This window comes from Paramisgurnus dabryanus, chromosome 14 (assembly GCF_030506205.2).
Source record: "Paramisgurnus dabryanus chromosome 14, PD_genome_1.1, whole genome shotgun sequence".
In the NCBI taxonomy this organism is placed as follows: Eukaryota; Metazoa; Chordata; class Actinopteri; order Cypriniformes; family Cobitidae; genus Paramisgurnus; species Paramisgurnus dabryanus.
The window spans coordinates 22,924,704-22,945,383 of record NC_133350.1 but is presented as its reverse complement, the minus strand read 5'-3'; the positions used below and the strand labels follow the sequence as shown (position 1 = coordinate 22,945,383).

The 20,680-nt window shown below is 38.2% G+C and overlaps 2 protein-coding genes across 2 annotated transcripts; one reads left to right on the top strand and one right to left on the bottom strand.

The window, feature by feature from the left end:
- The first annotated feature begins 157 nt into the window (after positions 1–157).
- Positions 158–14,871, top strand: gpr179 (G protein-coupled receptor 179). Its single transcript, XM_065241622.1, has 11 exons — positions 158–1,197; positions 2,819–2,927; positions 4,945–5,026; positions 5,211–5,422; positions 5,807–5,875; positions 5,969–6,078; positions 7,518–7,756; positions 8,178–8,316; positions 8,402–8,504; positions 8,998–9,147; positions 9,673–14,871. Exons 1-11 carry the CDS (start codon positions 290–292, stop codon positions 12,946–12,948), a joined length of 5,397 nt encoding a protein of 1,798 aa, XP_065097694.1. The 5' UTR covers positions 158–289; the 3' UTR covers positions 12,949–14,871.
- A 103-nt stretch (positions 14,872–14,974) lies between these two features.
- Positions 14,975–19,331, bottom strand: mrpl45 (mitochondrial ribosomal protein L45). The gene is made up of 8 exons (XM_065241623.1): positions 19,218–19,331; positions 18,790–18,985; positions 18,567–18,684; positions 18,374–18,472; positions 18,236–18,284; positions 15,571–15,720; positions 15,293–15,466; positions 14,975–15,171 (listed from the first exon to the last, which is right to left on the bottom strand). Exons 1-8 carry the CDS (start codon positions 19,278–19,280, stop codon positions 15,073–15,075), a joined length of 948 nt encoding a protein of 315 aa, XP_065097695.1. The 5' UTR covers positions 19,281–19,331; the 3' UTR covers positions 14,975–15,072.
- Between the last annotated feature and the right edge of the window lie 1,349 nt (positions 19,332–20,680).

Sequence of the window (20,680 nt, the reverse complement as noted above, 5' to 3'; positions counted from 1 at the left end):
AAGAATTTTAATGTCGATTTTGGATGGACTGAGCGCAGGATGTATGCCTTCTTCCTTTAGCTTCAGCTTTGAGAAGTACTACCGTGATTCTGTGCACTCGTAAAGTGAGACGACCGTTGCAGTTCTCCACTGTCACCTGCCGCAGCGCATCCTGCTGTACACCTGCGATACAGAAACAGGAGAGAAGATTCAAAACCACAGAAAAAGCCGAAATGACACCTTGCTCTCCAAAAGCATATTAAAAAAGCAGGAGACTGACCTTTATCATCTAAGAAAGCACCTTGCAAGCATGGGCCAACATGGTGGAGTGCTGCTCCTACTGTTTTCACTACCCTGCTTACTTTCTGCTCAACCCAGCACTGTGTCTGAACCCGAAAGCCCTTTCAGGCTGGATCTCACTCGAGCACCTTTTCCTACCGTCCCAAATACTAGCATGATTGCAGAAATGTTGTCCACCAACATCCCGTCCACCAGTGAGGAACTCAGCCCAACAGTGAAAGTAAACATGGAAGAAAACTTGTCTGCAGCAGAGAATTATCTCTACACTGGCGAGTGGTCGTCCTCAGTTGGGTCTACTTGCTCCAAGTCTTATCAACTTCCCATTCAGCGAGGGTCTCCTCCAAAAGACCTTCATCCTTTCTTGCACCAAGCTGTTGCATCACTCACCAACGCTGCCAATTTCCTCAACTTGATATTCCAAGCCAGCGAGCTGAGAGAAACCAGCGTACGAGAGGATATCGAGTGGTATCACGCACTTGTCCGGGCCATGCTGGAAGGAGACAGGCCGGGCCTGGTCAGACGAGCTTTTCTGACGTTTGATGCTGACCCGACTATCCAGCAGCCCCAATTGGTGCTCCGTGCATCTAAGGGTCTGACACAGGACATCCTCTTGCAAGACCTCACTTCTGCCTGGAGCAGCCTCCTTCCTCCTGACCCCGATCAAAGCTGGTTTAATTCATTTAAGTACAGCTCTCCACCCCTCCATGCTTTGTCTAAACGAGTTCTTCTTAATGATCTGAGCACCCTAGAGACTCCCAAATGGGCACGGGGTGACAGTTATGTGATTAATAGCAGTGGGGTTCAGTGGGGCGAATCTCCGTTTCTCGAGTGTGTAGACGGACGACTTTCTCCCGGATGGCTTATCAGCCTCTCAATGCCGTTTTATGGGTTGAAACCAGATCTCAGCCCAGAGTTCAGGTTAGTGAACTTGATTCTAGATTTACATATGCACTCTTAGATAGAAAGGTACAAAGCTGTCACTGTTGTGGTACCCTTTTAGAAAGTACACCTAAGGGGTGCATATGATATTAGTACCTCAAAGTATGAAGTATGAAACATATTGGGACCTTTTTCTTAAAGATATCTTCCCAGTGACAGCTTTTGTACCTTTGTTTCTGACATTTGGCAGATGCTTTTATCAAAAGACAGTATGTGTCGTTATCAGTTTGTGGGTGTTCCCCAGGAACTACAGCTACAGGAACACTAGCTCATAGATGTTAATGAAATTAGTATCTAGATTTTTGTACTTTGAGGGGTGGTTTCCTGGACAGGGCTGATCTTAGTCCTGAGTCTAAAATGCATGTTTGAGCTGCCTTAATTTCAAAACATCTTGTACTGACAGACATATCTTAATATTTTGTCAGTAATGTTTTTTGTAAGATTTGTTTGTAAAAACTATGTTAATGTCTTTATGTAACTAAGGCCTAGCCCTGGATTAATCTAAACCTATACGGCAAAAAATATATTTTTAAATAGGCAAAATATAAAAAAAATGGCCAAAAAAATATTTGCTGAAACATATTTTGAAATACTAACTATATTTTTCACCAATATATATATTTGGCAATTTTTTTGTATATTCTGAAATATATTTTATAAATAAATATATTTTAAAGCATTTAAAGGGGACATTTCACAATACTTTTTTAAGATGTAAAATAAATCTTTGGTGTCCCCAGAGTACATCTTTGAAGCTCAAAATACCATAAAGATAATTTATTATATCATGTTAAAATTACTACTTTATAGGTGTGAGCAAAAATATGCCATTTTGAGTGTCCTGATCTCTGTACTTAATGGCAGTGCTGTGGTTGGATAGTGCAGATTAAGGGGCGGTGTTATCCCCTTCTGACATCACAAGGGGAGCCAAATTTCAATTACCTATTTTTTTCACATGCTTGCAGAGAATGGTTTTCCAAAACTTAGTTACTGGGTCGATCTTTTTCACATTTTCTATATTTATAGAAGCACTATAAGACACAATTATAGCACTTAAAAATTGAAAAAGTCAGATTTTCATGATATGTCCCCTGTAAAATATATATTTAGCCCTCCATTCAAAACAAGGAAATATATTCACGTCACATTAAAAGAAAAACTTTATGTTTATGTAACAAAACTTTTAAATAGGTTAAAATTAAATATATTTTCAAAATATACTTTATAAATTAACTACTTATAGAATACATTTCTTGCCATATGGATTGTAAAAATAGAAATGTATTTGCTTGCCCTTGAAATACATTTTGAAATTAATGTTGATAAATGCTAAATTTAATTTAAAATAAAAAATTTACATTTAATTAGGCTTTACATTGTATAAGATATAGCATATATTTAAAACATATTTTTGGCCAGAGAAATGTATTCTTTTTGCCATATGGGAACCCTATCCGGAAAACTGTCCCCTACTGTCTTAAAGAACATTTTGGAATAAACCATTTTGTGTCCATCCACCTAATTTCAAATCTGTCTTCATTCCTGTTCATTTTTTGTTATTGCCATGTGTCTGTCACCTCTCCGACCGTTCTGGTGGTAGGGGTGTGATCCGTGTTGACGTGAACATCCAGGGATTCAATGTGGATCAGTGTGCCAGCGGAGACTTCTGGTTTGCAAACACACACAAGTGTAATCGTACCAGCACAGAGGTGAGTCTACACTGACCTCATTCAGATTAATAAGGAATTCTGTACTGTACATAATGTACTTGACTAGATGCCATGGTCCAAATGACATATTCAGACTTTATTTGATTTTAAATTGAAATTGAAAGCAAGTAGTTTACATTATATGGTTATTTACAGATTTAAAGTGCACATTTAGGTCCACTCAAAATGCTCTGTCACTAAATGTAAAGAGGACATTTAGTGAAGTGATGGGTGTTGATTTGTTTTGTATGTGTCTCCCTTTGTGAAAGTTTTTTTGATTCATCACTGTGATATAACTGCTATTGAGGTCAAAAGAAAACCTTGTTTTTTTAAACAAACAGGTTTCAGAGTTATTATAATAAAACTAAATTACTAGATTATAGTTGCATTACTTTATCATCTGAGGTATTTTCTAATATTGTCCTGTAATGACAACACAAGTCCATTCTTTAGGTTTCGGGAATGCCATTTATAACAAACTGATAATAATCTGCTTATCTCTACCACTTCCCATATTGACACATTTTGAGCACTTATTTATAACATTAACAATGCTTTATAACCACCAGAGGCTGATGATACAATATCTCATCACACAGAAGTTTTCTATGTATGCATCATATTCTAACTCGAATGTTATTTATGACATGAATAATGTTTTATATCACATAGTTCATCTCCTCTTCCCACTGATTTTCATCATCATCCTCCCACTTTCATACAGTTTTTCTATTTAAAGATGTGAGCGCAGGATGATCTGAAGGATTAGGATCATAATCCTGTGATGCTCACATACACCCACCCATTGGGCAGACCCCCACCAACATTAGCAAATCATACTGTAACCTCTGGCAGGTTTGGCCCACTGAACCAATTTAATGAGAATTTAGTTGATCCAACTGTAAAATGAATGGAAAAACATTATTAGAACAATTTATTTTATAACCATGCCCCTTCACACAAAACAATCCTTTGACATGTATTATATATTAGCTGGGATGGTTTAAGGAGCTCCTATGGTCCGATTCACGACTTTACATTTCCTTTGGTGTGTAAATGTGTATAAGTACATGTTAACGATATGCAAAAGGTAAGCTACATACCCCAAAGTAAACAATGACGCGAGTAATTGTCTCCAACGTAAATCTCTATTGTTGGACTACAACAAACACACGGATTGAAGGCAACAGTTTACTTCCTGGGATTGGTGATTTAGACAAGAGCGACATTATCATAACTCAAAGCCTGTAAGTTAACTCCTGTTAGTATTGCATTGTGAGCGAATCTTTCAAACATGGTAAGGAGCGTCACATTTCCGGCTGACGTCAGATGTATTCAGGCCAATCACAACGTACAGATTATCTGGCCAATCAGGGACACAGAGCTTTTCAAATCAATGACAAAATCGTGTGTTTCAGGTAGAGAGGGAAATCTAGAGCTACAAAAATGTACAGTATGTGGAAAATAATGTGTTTTTGAACCATAAACCACGTGAACACATTGTATCATACAAAATACACAAATAACATTGTTTTTTAGTAATAAAATAGGTGCTCTTTAAAGGTCATAAATGATGCTGGACATCTTTGTATAAATGGTTATATGTGACTATATATATACACGTATATATACTGTATGAATGAATATACTATAACTTGCCATGTAGTTTTTGTGTCTGTATGTGAACAGCGCTAAATTTCCCGGAATAAAAAGATCAAGCTCTGCGAATAAAGGTATTACCCTTCCATTTAGGATTTAACTAGGATTAATTCTAAGTGAGGCTGATGTGTGGGTCAGCCGACTCACAGATAAATCACTAATGTGAGACGGCACATGAACTTAATGGAAGAAAGCAGAGAGAAAACAATCAAACACACACACACACACACGCAATCTAAAACAACCGGCAGCAACACAAATGTCTCTTTTTAGAAACAAAGCATTTGTTTTTACAATGACTAAAATAGATGACTTATAACTTATGAAGCTACCTCTTTTTCTCTTTCTCTCTCTCCAGTGTGAGCCAATCCCACAACAGGGTTTCCGGATGGGTCAGTACTGCTGCAGATGTAAAAAGGGCTACTACATACAAAACAACAGTAAGAGGTTTCAAAACAAACATCTTTTTGCTGCACATACAAAAATCTACAGTGAGTTCAATCTTTAATCCATATGTTTAAAAAGACCGGATGACTGGTGAAGAGTCACAGCTTTAGTAGAGAGCATGTATATAAATATTTTCTACGTTTACTGGAATAAACCACCTTGGGTATGGTTTTACAGAGGACAGCCGTGTGAATGGTACCCAAGCATGTTATCCAGAAATCCCTGTGTGCCTGCCCTGTTGGCCCGGTTGTGCTCAGTGTGAGGATGGTGAGCCGTGTTGGGTCCAGGAAGACTGGCTCCTGAGAGCGACTGTCCTGGCTGTGCAGGGACTCTTCATGATCCTAGTGCTCATCATTATGCTGTTAGCATATCAATGCAGAAGAACCAAGGTAAGTTTTCAATGTGTCATTCTTCATATGCACATGCATATTTATTAGACACTCAATCCTTTTCTTGGTGGTTTGCATCATCATAAAACTTTATAGATTTATCGTTCTATCAAATGTGAAAACCCAGCTAATATCCTACATCATTTAAAGAACATTGCGTTAAAATGAAACTTTGATATCTTTAATTTTGACTGGGTAAAGTCATGTCAAAGATAGATAAGAATAAAACAAAATTTGATGCTCCACATCTCACAATTCAATTTTGAGACTTTAGCCTGGATTTCACAGGCATGGTCACATTATTTTTGTAATGTAATATTTAATATGTTTTAGATTTCTGCCACCTTCACATCTCTCCTCTTTTTGTCTCCATCTGTCACTTAGAGGATCCGATCGTCTGGTCTTTTGCTGCTGGAAATGATCCTTTGTGGTTCTCTGTTGCTTTACTTCCCTGTGAGTGTGTGTCTGAAATCCTTTTTTCAAAACTTAAAATGAATAATAGCACAATTAAAATGAGTCCCCTGACTGTCCTTCATCTTGTTACAGGTTTTTATTCTATACTTCAAACCCAGCACGTTTCGCTGTATACTACTCCGCTGGGTCCGTATGCTTGGCTTTGCTATTGTTTATGGGACTGTTACGCTCAAGATGTACCGGTATGTAATACTTAAGTTCTGTGATCTCTTATACTCACCGTCTCAATGTCTGACCTGCACATCTACTCTCAGAAACCCATTTAACAAGGCAGCAGACTTTTAAATCTATTTAAAGGAAAAGCACAACCAAAAAAATCAGTTTTTACTTCACCTCTGTGTTGTTCAAATGTTTTTTTCTATATTTTGAATTTTGAATTGGTTACGCATCTCTGTTCCATAAAACAACCATACACTATAACGTAAAGTAACCCATTAAAAGGGACATTTCATGAAAATCATGACTTTTTCCAGGTTTAAGTGCTATAATTGGGTCCCCGGTGCTTTTATCAACCTAGAAAATGTGAAAAAGATCAACCCAGGAACTTTGTTTCCATAAGCATGTGAAAAAATAGGTCATTGAAATTTGGCTCCCTTTGTGATGTCAGACAGGGATAATATCGCCCCTTAATTGGTACTATCCAACCACAGCACTGCCATTTAGTGCAGAGATCAGCTCATTTGCATTTAAAAGGACACACCCCAAAACTAAAATTGTCCGTTGGTATTTTGAGCTAAACCTTCACATATGTACTCTGGGGACACCAAAGATTTATTTGACCTCTTAAAAACATCTTGAGAAATGTCCTCTTTAAACTTTGCGGACGGAGGCTCGGGTCCAACATCATGTGATCAAGAGTCCCTGTGGTACTCTTCCATCATGTTGTATCATTTGAAAACTCTTTATTTTCTGAATGATTTTAAATTTATTCAAATGTTATTTTACATTTAGCATTTTTGATGTGATTAAGATTTTAGAGATTTGGTGAAGGAAGAGATTATCAGTAAAAATTGAATAATTCTCAGCCTGTTTTATGACAAAAAGTTATAAAATAACTTCATAAGACTTGGAATATATAAAAGTTACATTATAGTTAATGATAAGAAAATGACAGACGTCTTATTTTTGGGTGCACTGTCCCTTTAGATATACAGTATATCATTTATCTAAATCAGTGGTTCTCAAACTTTTTCCGCATGCAGCCCCCCTTGTGTATCCTTCGCACCCCCCAAAGAAAATTTATGACAAAAAACTGTTTTAAAACGTAACATTTTAATTAAACAAAAAAATTAATTATACAAAGTAGTGCTGTTGGTTAGTAGCCTTATTTTTTCGTTTAATTACACAGAATTCATGATAAATTAATTTATTTTAGAAAATGCCATAAAACTGGGGCCCACCTGGCACCATCTCACAGCCCCCTTGGCCCCCAGTTTGAGAACCACCGATGTACATAAACCTTTGATAAGTTGGCAAAAACTGGTTTTATTGTTGGTTGGATTGTCTCTTTCACTCTTTTTTATTATAAATCTATAATCTGATGATTTTAACTAATTTTAAGCAACACCATGTAGAAAATAACAGATTGACACGTTCACTAAATGTGTTGATGTGTTTCCAGGGTTTTGAGAGTGTTCCTCTCACGTACAGCCCAGCGAGTGCCATACATCACAACCACAGGTATACTGAGGATGCTGGGAGTCATAGTGCTTACTGTCAGCTGGTTTCTGTGTGCATGGACATTTGGTGTCCTTCAGAATCGAGATCGGAACGTTCCGTTACTGATCATATCCACCACCTCAGAAGGACAGGGTTTCAATGTGTGTGATCTGGACCGGTGGGACTATATGATGGCTGTGGGTGAGTGATGTCCGTGGGCTTTCTTGGGTGTCTGGCAGAGAGATTATTTGAAATTGGGGCACATTAGTAGATCAGACAAATGAAAGGATGAATGGTCCTGGATAATTTAATGTTCTTTTAATCATTTAGCTGATGATTTGAACACTGAAAAACATTGCAATTGATTCTGCTTTAACAACTACCTACAATACTAATAACATGGTATAACGAATTAAAATAAGAAATGTACTGCAATGTCATAAATTAGTAAATGATGTCCTGAAATGAAATGGTAGCATGTGTGTGACAGCCCAAATTCGGACATCTAGGCTGTGTTTGGATGGCTATTAAATGTCTTTTAAACGCAAAATTGCTTGCTGGGATTGCATATGTGGCAAAATTATTTTGAACCTACACAACACCCGTGTTTTGTTTTTTTCAGCGGAGCTGTTGTTTCTGTGCTGGGGCAGTTTTCTGTGCAGTGCAGTAAAGACAGTGCCATCAGCATTTCATGAACCACGTTACACAAGTATCGCCATCCACAACGAGCTACTGCTCTCTTCCCTCTTTCATCTTCTCAGGTAAGCGAGTAGAGTTGTCGTGATTTAAAACTCATCCATAAGGTGCTGTTCTATTAACTGTTTTTTGTCTGCTGTTGATCTTCAGATTTGCCAGACCATCACTTCATCCTGACTGGATGCTATTGTTGTTCTTCACTCACACACACGTCACCATTACAGTAACACTCGGCCTGCTCTTCATACCCAAGGTACTGTCAATTGCATTGTCGAGGGCACCTATATTAAGATGATAAGACTCAGGTGTGTTTAGGTCAAATACCCCACAGATCATTTGTTATAACATGTCTTAAATACCCCTATAATCAATTTAAATGCAAATGAGCTAATGCTTCTCACTCCCTTACCAAATAAGATAGTGAGCACTGTAGCGGACAGCATACAACTTGCTGAGGGCCGAAACTATGGTAATGCATGACTGTCAGTCAGTGACTGTGGGCGGGGTATTATTGTGTGATGTCACATTAATAAGAGAATCAAAATAGCATGTGTAATGAGACTGCTTTTGTTTAATGGGTTTTTGTAGGGTGGTTGTGTTCACACTGGCAGCACACATATATGTCCAAACACCTTGTAAAAGTGGATTTTGTATAATAGGTACCCTTTAAGGTGACCGTAGCAAATAAAGTTGTGTCCGCATCTCTTCTTTGTGAAAAGATCAGTATTGGCGTGTTTGTGTTGCAGTTTCTTCATATGTCACGGTCAGTCCGGGAGGAAATAGCTGCAGAGGTTTATGAGGATGAGGTGGACCTGCGGCGCTCATCCTCTAACCTTAACAGCAGTTTCACATCCAACTGCTGTAGCGACCACAGTCTAGACCCTGATGACATTCGGGTAAACTCCCTCTCCCTGCTGCAACCCTAACACCACCCACACCTTCACACCCACATGAGGAAAATCACAAACATTAGGGTCAGTGTTTACTTAGGGGTCATAACATGGACAAACCCAACTGTTGGTTTAAATTATATATATAAAAAGAAAATATCCATATTTGACCCAACTATGGGTTGAAACAACCTGCGTAGGTTCATTTAAACCAGTGGTTCTCAACGTTATTCCTGAAGGCCCACTGCTCTGCACATTGTCTCCCTTATTTAACACACCTGATTCAAATCATCAGCTCATTAGTAGAGATCCCTATGAACTGAACTAAGTCTGTCAGATAGGAGAGACATACAAAATGTGCAGAGCAGTGGGCCTCAAGGAACAGAGTTGAGAACCACTGATTTAAACGGTTGGGTTTGTCCATATTTTACCCTTAGGCTAAAAGCTCCCAACATTTTTAAGCATGTACAAACCATACTGTATTGCTCCCTCCAACTTTAGTCATTTGAAACACTTTCTCTTATGCACCAGGATGAGCTGAAGAAACTTTATGCTCAGCTGGAGGTCCACAAGACCAAGACGATGACAAACAACAACCCCCATCTGCCGAAAAAGCGCAGCTCTCGTATCAGTATTGGGCGCTCACTTATTAAGAGAATCACTGAGATCCCAGAAAGCTTAAGCAGACAATGCAGCCGTGAAGATAAGGATGTTAATTCTTCAATTGGACCTGTAAATCGAACAGGATCTTATTACAAAAGCCATCAAACCACAAGCATTAATAGAAATGAATCGTTTTTGCTCCCCTCACCAAAACTGCGGAAGTCCCATAGCATATATGACTGTGCCCCAGAGAGATCTCAAAACTCACACTTGAACTCCTCTATAAAAAGCACAACTAACAGAAGGGCTTCACAGCATTCTGACACGGGATCAATCAACACAACACTGCTGGTCTGCAAGTCTGCCAGTGCACACAATCTGACTGCAGACACTAACCTATTACTTCCAGAGCCCACCAGGTTTCAAAAGTCACTTAGTGTTATAGAACACAATGATCATCATTCTCCGACTCCATGTAGAAGCTTTGAAAATGTGTCACTTTGTGCCAAACCAGCCCCAGGAGAAAAGCACCAGCAAAATGTAGACGTCAACATAAAGAAACAGACCTCCAGTGCCTTGCTCTCAGAGTCATTTGACAAAGCAGAGGTCTGCCCATGGGATGTTCCAGAGGAGGTCCCTGCCCACAAGAATCAAAAACATGTCACATATTCTCTTGCAAACCAAGAAGAACCCAAATCACCTGGTGGTGCATCGTCACCAACGCTGTTATATGTCTGTCCATGGGAATTCCTGCCTACTCCTACTCCACCTGCAACTGAAAATGGGAATGGAATACAGTTGGATGTTGATCCAACAAAACACAAACCTCCAATCTCTTGTAGTGCTCCAGGGTCTCCAAATACAGTTTGCGGCAAGCCAAAGGATTTTAGAGTGCTTTCTTTCTGCACAGCAACCCAAAGCCTACTTGCAGCAAAAGGCATAGGGGAAATTGGAAGAAGTCCAAGCAAAGAGAAATGTCTTCAAGAAAGTAATGTTAAGGAGGGAATGTTACAAAAATCCCTCTCCACATCTATGAGATTGTGCCCTGGAAGTGCAGCTTCAGACAAGCGTACCCCACAGCCGCATAGACGGGCTATGACAACCATCGGCACAAAACCTTGTCTTGTGAAACAAGCAGCAATCCGGCAGCCATCGATAGATTCTCCTGAGAGGAGCCCTAAACAAGCACCTCCTGTTCACATTTGTCCATGGGAGTCAGAGGAAGTGATCATGGAGGTCAAGCAGCAGAATCTTAATGAAGGTGCATTGCAAAGACAATATGGTGACAAGCAAGTGTTATCTCCAACACTAAGCAATGATAACTACAAAGCTCCTGGGTTCCAACTTCCATCTCTTTTGGCTGTACCAAACACAGAGGTGTGCCCATGGGATGTTCCAAAACCTTTTCATCAAACCAGCATTTCTGAAGTCTGTCCTTGGGAAGTTGTAGAAGCAGAACAATTGCAAATTAAGAACATACGTGCTGATGTTTGTCCTTGGGAAGCAGATTTGAACCCATTAACGGACACTAAGGACAAAACACTTGATTCCTCTGTTCAGAAGCAGGCAAGCACAAAGTCTGAATTATGCCGTTCCTATGTACTCAACACAAATGACCCTAAAGTCAGACAGGAATACACGAAAACTTCTAGTGACTCAATAAAACCCGGTGAAAGGGTCATTAATGTTCCTGCAGAAGAAAGTCCAGCACATCAAGAAACAGTTCAGAGTAATGCATGTTCCTTGGAAACACTTGAAGCACAAAAGCAAGAACGTAATTTTCCTGAACCACCTCCACCCATAACTGAAACAAGTCTTTTGGATTCAGAAAAAAATACAAGCAATATTAAAAGACCCTCTTCACAAGAGACTGAGACAACAAAAGCAACTGTATTTCAGTTGGAAGTGGAAGATTTTGACAAGTCAGAAAAGATAGCAAGTAGCAAGAACAAGGGTGTACATGCAGATGATTGTCTTTGGGAAACTGGTGAGCCACTGAAAACATTGCGGAAGCAGGAAAGTGTTTGTGTAGATGCTTGTCCAGTGGAAGCAGGAAAGACAGCGAAGACCTTTCAAACACAAGACAGTGTTCATGCAGAGGTCTGTCCATCGGAAACTGAAGTGTCAGTAAAATTACAGCAGAAACAAGAACCTGGTCGTATAGATGTCTGTCCATGGGAAACAGGGGAGCCAAGCAAGACCTTGCAGAAGCAAGAAAGTGTCCGAGCAGATGTTTGTCCTTGGGAAACAGAGGAGCCAAGCAAGACCTTGCAGAAGCAAGAAAGTGTCCGTAAAGAGGTTTGTCCTTGGGAAACAGAGGAGCCAAGCAAGACCTTGCAGAAGCAAGAAAGTGTCCGAGCAGATGTTTGTCCTTGGGAAACAGAGGAGCCAAGCAAGACCTTGCAGAAGCAAGAAAGTGTCCATAAAGAGGTTTGTCCTTGGGAAACAGAGGAAGCAAGCAAGACCTTGCAGAAGCAAGAAAGTCTCAGAGCAGATGTTTGTCCTTGGGAAACAGAGGAGCCAAGCAAGACCTTGCAGAAGCAAGAAAGTCTCAGAGCAGATGTTTGTCCTTGGGAAACAGAGGAGCCAAGCAAGACCTTGCAGAAGCAAGAAAGTGCCCGTGAAGAGGTTTGTCCTTGGGAAACAGAAGAGCCAAGCAAGACCTTGCAGAAGCAAGAAAGTGTTCATGAAGTAGTTTGTCCTTGGGAAAGTGAAGTGGTACTGAAATCACAGCAAAAACTAAAAAGTGTCCAAGGAGATGTTTGCCCTTGGGAAACAGGGGATCCAGGGAAGACTTTGCAAAAGCAAGAAAGTGTGCGTTCAGATGTCTGTCCATGGGAGGTAAAACAATCACCCAAACAAGCACAAGGCAACACCCATGTTGTCATATCAATAAGGCAAGACAGTGTTCCAGAGACACCATCAGAAACAGAAGTCAGCATTCAAACTCCCACAGAGAAAAGAGACATAACCATCACGCAGCCTGCAGATGAAGGCACAGAAACCACAGAAGAGGTCAGGGTTACCACTCCTTTAGCTCGCCGTGATGCATTATGCCCCTGGGAAATGGAAAGGGGCAGACAAGAATCAATAACAGTGAATGATCATTTAGATGTCTTTACTTGGGAGGAAACAATACCAGAGGAAGATGATGGTGATGCAGAAACTGCTGCGGAGGCCTTCATCTTCCCTCCAGACTTGTGACTCATTCTGCTTTATTTACATTGGTTTATTCAATGTCACACAATTGACATAATGGTGAACGTCACTCCACGGAGATTAGCACAATTGTACGTTTTTTTTAAAGGGCACCTATGGCAACTTTCATTCTCTAGTAGGACATCTATAAAGATACCAATGCAGTCTCCCCCACTACACATTCCCTCTGGCCTTACATTAACACAAACCCCTTGTTTAATATGGTATTGTTTTGTGTCTTTGTGTTTTTAAGGCAGTGTTAAATATTTATGCATAGGCAAAACCACCATGAACGTGTAACCGGCAAAACCAAATATTTACAGGCCTGGGGTGGAACTGTGGAAAGTTGCATACACTGTAAAAAAGGTCAAAATATGTGCCCTAGCTGTCACTGGGCTGGTACCCTCTTATAAAGTAGACATTTTTTACCTAAAGAGTCACATTACTACCTCTAGGTACATATGAAAGCTTATTAGCAGCTCAAAGTTACATATTCATATCTTCAAGGTATATGCTGGTACCAAATGTATACATATCTGCACTTAATAGTACATATTAGGACCTTTTAAAAGGGTACTTCCTCCCCAATGACAGCTATTTTTGTAGGATAGTGATTTGAGATAGTTGCCCTGGAATATTACAGGCTAAATACAATTCAGTAACTTTTACTTACACTGTAAAAAAGATTTGTTGGTTCAACTTAAAAAAGTAAGTTACCTGGTTGTCTTAAAGGTTTGAGTTCATTCAAAGTAAAAATATTAGTGGACTCAAAAATGTTGTGTAAAAATTGTGTCAGCTAATATTTTTCGGTTGAATTAAAGGAATATTCAACTTTCATAAAAGAAAATTCCTCTAGACGTTTGACCTTACGTATTACTTAATGCAATTTCAAACTGCATTAAACTGTAAACTGTTGAGGTCCAATAAAGTCCACTATATGGAGAAAAATCCTGGAATATTTTCCAAAAAAAATTGACATCTTGGATGACATGGGGGTTAATTAAATTATCAGCTTTTTTTGAAAGTGGAGTAATCCTTTAACTCCAAAATTTAAGACAACCAGTAACTTTTTTTAAGGTTGAACCAACTACAGATAATCAAATAAAATCAACATCTAAAAATGGCTAAACAAGTCATGAATCTAAAGATGAGAGCCATGATCTTTCAGATCAAAAGTAACATTCACAAATCTTTAACACTACATTTTACATTGTGTTTCTTTTGTCTCAAAGTACACTTGATCTGGAAATACAGTGCAAGTGTAACAAAATCCTTGGACATTTCTGAACAATTTTGTTTTGAAGAATACTGTTTTAACCCCCTATTTTAACTATATTAAGAATATTGAGCATTTACAGATAAATCTATTTTGTTAACATGTTTAGGGTTTTACAACAAGGTTATTTACATGCAGCTATCTCTTAAAAATCGCATAGGTAAAAAAAATGACAAAATGCACAGATCAGTGGATGATTGATGGTTGTCAGTTTGCAACTTCTCAAACCAGAAACATAAAAACTGTGCTCTTGTATGAAGATAGACTTTTGTAAGAACTACCAGTCAATTTTAAACAGGAACCAGAAGTTTCCATAAACCTGTCAATGTAAATATGCAACATTTTATTTTTATATTCTTGAAAAACTGTTAATTGATAATTCTCAAATAAACTTTTCAGTTGCACCGAACAAATATAGTTATGCTTCAAACTTGAGACAAATGGTTAAACTTTTTCTATTGTGATTTACATTTAGATAGCCATTGGTGTGATTATTTAAAATAAATATTTTGCAAGTTTTACATGGCAGTTAATATTAATACACATAACACATATTTAAAAGTAATCAGATAATGTCTCCTTTATACCGGTGCTGCCGCTCCCCTTGTGTTTTTTAGAGAGATGAGCAATCATTGCGGTGATCTGAAATCATTGTGATGAGGTCAAACAATCACAATGAAATGATTATTTAATCATTGTGACAGCTCTGTATTTAACAATGGCAATATATTAAGAGATGACACAAACAACAGCCTGAAACGTTTTTAAATACAACATTTATTATGGAAGATTATGGACATTAGAAATCAGTATGTACACAGTGGACCTGTGGAGGAAGGCACCACCATTCAGAATTACTTGTACCACTGGACTGCCTTAGGCTTTGGTACCTGGTAACTCAGATCCTCAAAATCCTCCTCAGGCTTAAGTTTAGGTCCAGGAATCATGATAGTCTGTTAAAATCATTAAGCCAGGATTTTAGGAGTTGTGCGACTCCTCACTTTAACACTGCACATTTGATTAGCAATCAAAATGATAAATTATTTGCCTATTATAGAAAAGAATCCCACTGACCTTAATAACTGGTTCTTTCGGTGGAGCCCATGCTGGAACAATCTTGCCGTGAAGTCTCCATCTTCCATAGGGGTTGACCAGATGCCTTTCTAGCACCAAATACTCCAAGACGTCTCTTGGTTCCTCCTCATCCCCAAGCATCAATCGACCAAAACGATCATAGATTGCTAATGTCTGAGAGACGCCAAGCAAGAGAGAATATAGTGGATTGATAAATAACATGAAAATTAGACGCATATAATAACACTCTCGTACAGTTGTAATGTATTCTAGCTTACCTGTCTAGAGTGCATACGGACAGTCACCTGACCATACAGGTTGCCCTTACTGACCATGTCAGGACATCGAGCATGAACCACCCGTGGAGGCTCCAATGACTCGATGAAACGCCACCGCAGAGTCTTATAGCGGTTTCCACGTACCATCTCCTGCAAAACAAACATAATATGTTCAGGTCGAAAAAAACACAACGAAGTTGATGGCTGTTTCTGATTTTGGTCAAATAATGAACCAAATGTGACCCTGTCTGTGATATCCAGGTAAAACTCTCAGAATATATTAGATGAGGAGCATCAAAGTTTGATTTTAATTATTGATTGCAATCTGTGATAGGGCTGCAGCTATCGATTCTTTTTGTAATCGAGTAATCTAGCACTGAATCGATCGATTAATCGAGTAATCGGATAAAGAATTTGTGTGTGTTCTTAAACAACCAAAACAAATAATGCATAAGGAAAATTATGTGGCTGTAAAATGTTCAAGCATTTGGCTTTTATTTCTAAAAAAAACTCAGAGGTATTGACATTTGGCTCCAAAAAATAAGCCTATTTATTTAAATTTTTACACATTTAATGTTTATAAGTGCCAGTTCCAACAATTAACTCTTTCCCCGCCAGCATTTAAAAAAAAAGGTGCCAGCCATTTTCATGATTTTCACAAAAGTTTAATGCCTTCCAGAAAATGTTCTTCTTTAAATGTATAAACAAACAATCTATCAGATAAAAGAACAGACCCTCTGCTTTCAAACAAAGAAAACCGTTTCATCCTACCTTCATTAGTTCTCTTGTAATCACCTCTCAAACATGGGTAGGTTTCTTCAAAAACACCCAATTTTGAGCAAAAAGCTGAAATAATTCAATTTTTGCGAAGGACTTTTGATAGAGATCAGATGCAGAGCGATCTTTAAAACATACACGGAGTTCTTTCTCTTTCACTAGAGGCACTACTTCCGGGTTGTATAAGTTGCGGAATTGCGGAAAGTTCGTCATTGGCGGGGAAGCGTTTTCTCTTAATTGACGAGATATCTCGTCAATGGCGGTGAAAGAGTTAAGCAGTGCACTTTAATGTATTAATATGCACAACAGGTTTCATGCTGTAATCTAGCCCTGACATTAAAGTAAATATCTGGTTTATGTACATTTCTAGACCTGCAGCATTTACCATTAGGCTACTAACAAATAATATATCATTTCTGGGGTGAGCCTATTTGCTATGGTAACAACCTGTGTGTGCGCGCACACGTGCATCTGTGTTTGTGTGTGTGTGTACGCGTGCTGTGTGTGAGGAAGAGTGACACCCCAGTCAGATGTTCAGTTGCTTCATTGCAGTTTGGTTTTGGCAGAAATACATACATTCATTTTCAATTTGGTTTGCATCACTTGCATTGCGGTGCATTTTAGGTTAAGAATCCGTTTGAAAAATCACGTCCCGCTGTATACAGTAAATGCATGCTGAAATTATTGTTGCGTGGCTACATAAAAGTTTAAGCATATCTGATGCATTGCATGATTGGTCTGACTGGCGTGAGAGAGAGACGTGTGAGTGTGTGTGTGTAGGGGTTCTTTTTCTTTAGGCTATAGTCTCTTGCAATTGAACGTGAATACGTTTACTACTTCAAAACATCAAAGCTAAACATCATATCTAGTCAAAACGCATAACGACATCGCTACAAATACAGTATGGGATTAAAATCAGCGAAAGCTACGTTACCTTGTTTCATCGACGCTTGGTGAAACAGCAGTGGATGTTTTCAGTTCAGATGCTGAATGTAATGTAATGTAATGTAATGATAAGAATGTATTGATCCCAAACTTTAGACATTCTTTCTCTGCCGTTTATGGACATGTTTATGTTTATTATCGGAACGTTCCCCTAATGCTAGTTTTTCTTCTCAAAATGTTCCCTAAAGTTTGTTTTTTGTTCTCAAAATGTTCCCCTAACGTTAGTTTTTTGTTCTCAAAACGTTCCCCTAAGGTTAATGTTTTGTCCACGAAACGTTCCCCTAACGTTAGTTTTTTAATTATTGAAACGTTCCCCTAACGTTAGTTTTTTCTTCTCAAAATGTTCCCTAAAGTTTGTTTTTGTTCTCAAAATATTCCCCTTATGTTAGTTTTTGGTTCTCAAAACGTTCCCCTAAGGTTAATGTTTTGTCCACGAAACGTTCCCCTAATGTTATTTTTTGTTCTCAAAATGTTCCCCTAACGTTTGTTTTTGGTTCTCAAAACGTTCCCATAAGGTTAGTGTTTTTTGTCCACGAAACGTTCCCCTGATGTTATTTTTTGTTTTCAAAATGTTCCCCTAATGGTTGTTTTTTGTTCTCAAAACATTCCCCTAACGTTTTTGGTTTCCAGAACATTTTATTCCAAGGTTTTTGGTTAGCCAGGACAGTTTTCATTATTCTAATGTTAGGGGAACGTTATTTTTAGGTAAATTCAACATTCTAACTTTAAGAGAATGTTATTATAACATTAGAGGAACGTTACACTAACCTAAAAATTATGTTAACTATAAAATAACTATTTTCGTAAAGAAAACTTTCCTGGCTAACCAAAAACAAACCTTGGAAAATAACCTTCTGGAAACCAAAAACTAACGTTAGGGGAACATTTTGGGAACGTAAAATTGTTAGCAGGGTCAATTGTGAAATGTCAGAGAAAAACTTACAGGGTAACATCGCTCGGTGACCAAAGAATGAAGCTTTTCTTTGTTAAACCTGGAAAGCAGATGAAGAAGATATTAATAATGTAACCTATAAACGGTTTATGTACAAATTAGAGATCATGAAGTGTAAACACCACATACTGTGTGAGATTTCCATGTGCCTCTATAAAAATCTCCTGAGCTCTTGCTGCAAACACTTTTGAGGAGTATTCAGGGTCGTGTTCTTTTATTTTACGAATCCTGGTCAGGTGTAAAACCACAAGTGGGTTAGATGAACATAACCTTGTTAAAATTGTGAATAAAAGGAAAGGATTAACACAGAGATGATCCTTACGCTAGCTGCGATGCTGCGCTTTGACGAAGTTGCTCTGTACGTTGTTTAAGACCTTCTTTAGACAATGTGGAAAGTCGAGCATCTCCCTCGGGTGGCAAATAAGGATCAAAAATGCCCGCTGGGAAGACAGATCACATACATGGATGTTACTATAATAAATCAGTACGTCATTTTCTACTACTGTATATATAAGTGAGCATGTAATGTTGGTCAATATGTGCACCTGTGCATGCGATATTGATTGCTCTCTCCATGTACTCCTGCCGGACCACCACACCCGCTGCCCGGGCCTGAGCCTCCTGTTCGGCGTGTGTTTTCTGTTTGACATTTGCAGCTGGAGGAATGAAATAGCGCTTCTTTGTGCGGATCGGAACCAGCACCGGCTGCGTCAACCGCGCGTCCAGCAGCGGCGCAACATACTGAAACACATTAGAGGGATTTTACAGAGCATCAGTATCACGAGAATGGTTAGTTAGTCCCATTCTCAATCTTAATAAAGAATATAATGTACTGTCGTCTGACATTAAAACGAACACCTTCGTGTCAGGCTGATACATGTTCATTAATGCCGCAAAACCAACCATATTGCATATAGACTGTATTGGTTTCGAACTAATTTTCTATTAATTTAAAAATGTAATCATTACATACCTTTATATTATGACATGTTGTTAGATGAAGGGATTTCAGTGTCCTACATATGGACGTCGCCATGTTCTTTCCACATTGACTCTGCTTCGTGTGTCTGAACAAAGCGTGAATCAATTATCAGCGCCCCCTAAGGCGAGGAGTGGTACTAGAGTATCTGACGCCATTAAAGGGATAGTTCACCCAAAAATGAAAATGTCATCATTTTCTCATCCTCATGTTGTTCTAAACCTGTATAATTTCTTTTTTTGTGATAAACACAAAAGAAGATATTTTGATAAATGATGGTGAGCACACAGCTGATTGTAAACATTGACTTGCGTTCCAAAACGCAATAAATCCATTTAGACTAATTTGGGTAAAAATGTGTTTTCTATACCAAGAAAGTGACAAGATGAAAACCACTATTTTCTGTTACAAACTTTCACATAGGATTTTTAAGTTATAATAACATAAAAAATTCAAATCCATAATTTGATTTTAAAGTTTTATTATAAAAAATTTTTTCTGCAAAATGCAATAAATCCATGACAAATTTACTATTTTTTCAAAATGCTATAAATCTATTGAATCAATATATAAATGTGCATTCATCTTTGTCATGTTATATTCATTTAGTTGACTAGTGGTGTACACTGATTAAAAAAATAAACACTAATGGCATGAATCAAAACACTTGTTTTGGTCCTGCTATATTTTCATTGACTTCGAGTAAAATAATGGAAAGTTTTTCATAAGATCCCCTTGGGTCAATGTGTTAGCATGACAGAAGCTTCATGCTGTTGGGAGAACAAGTAATAGTCAGCATTTTTTCTTTGTTTCCTTTTCCTCTCTCATGTAAATTATTCGATTTTGATGGCTTAAGTTTCTTCTCCGCCACAGAAATCCACCACAGGTTTATCAATGCCTTCAAAATCACTATTGTGTTTTTGTTTGTTTGATGATCACAAAGTACAAATAGATGAGGAAAACTAAGATTCCACATGTATTCAAAGAACCGCAATGGTTGTTTACAATGCGTGAAATGGTGCGCTGTGATTGGTTAAGCGGTTTTATTGCTTTTCGCAGAGAAGGAGGACTGGCGGCCTTGTCACAGTTTGGAAAAAAGGGAGAAAAGATGACAGAATAACATGGCTGATATCGTATTTTGCGTAAAATGAAGAATTTACTTTTTAATACCGTTTAACTTTTTTTTTTTTTTTAAATGACTTTATCATGTTTTGGAAACAAACTCTTCAATTTTTGAAGTATTTTGTTGGTAAGCACACATTTGACAGTACCCATTGAATTCCATCGTATTTGTTTTTCCTTCTATGGAAATCAATGGTTACAATCAGCTTTGTGCTTACCATCATTTATCAAAATATCTTCTTTTGTGTTCATCAGAAAAAGTGAATTATACAGGTTTAGAACAACATGAGGATGAGAAAATTATAACAGAATTTTCATTTTTGGGTAAACTATCC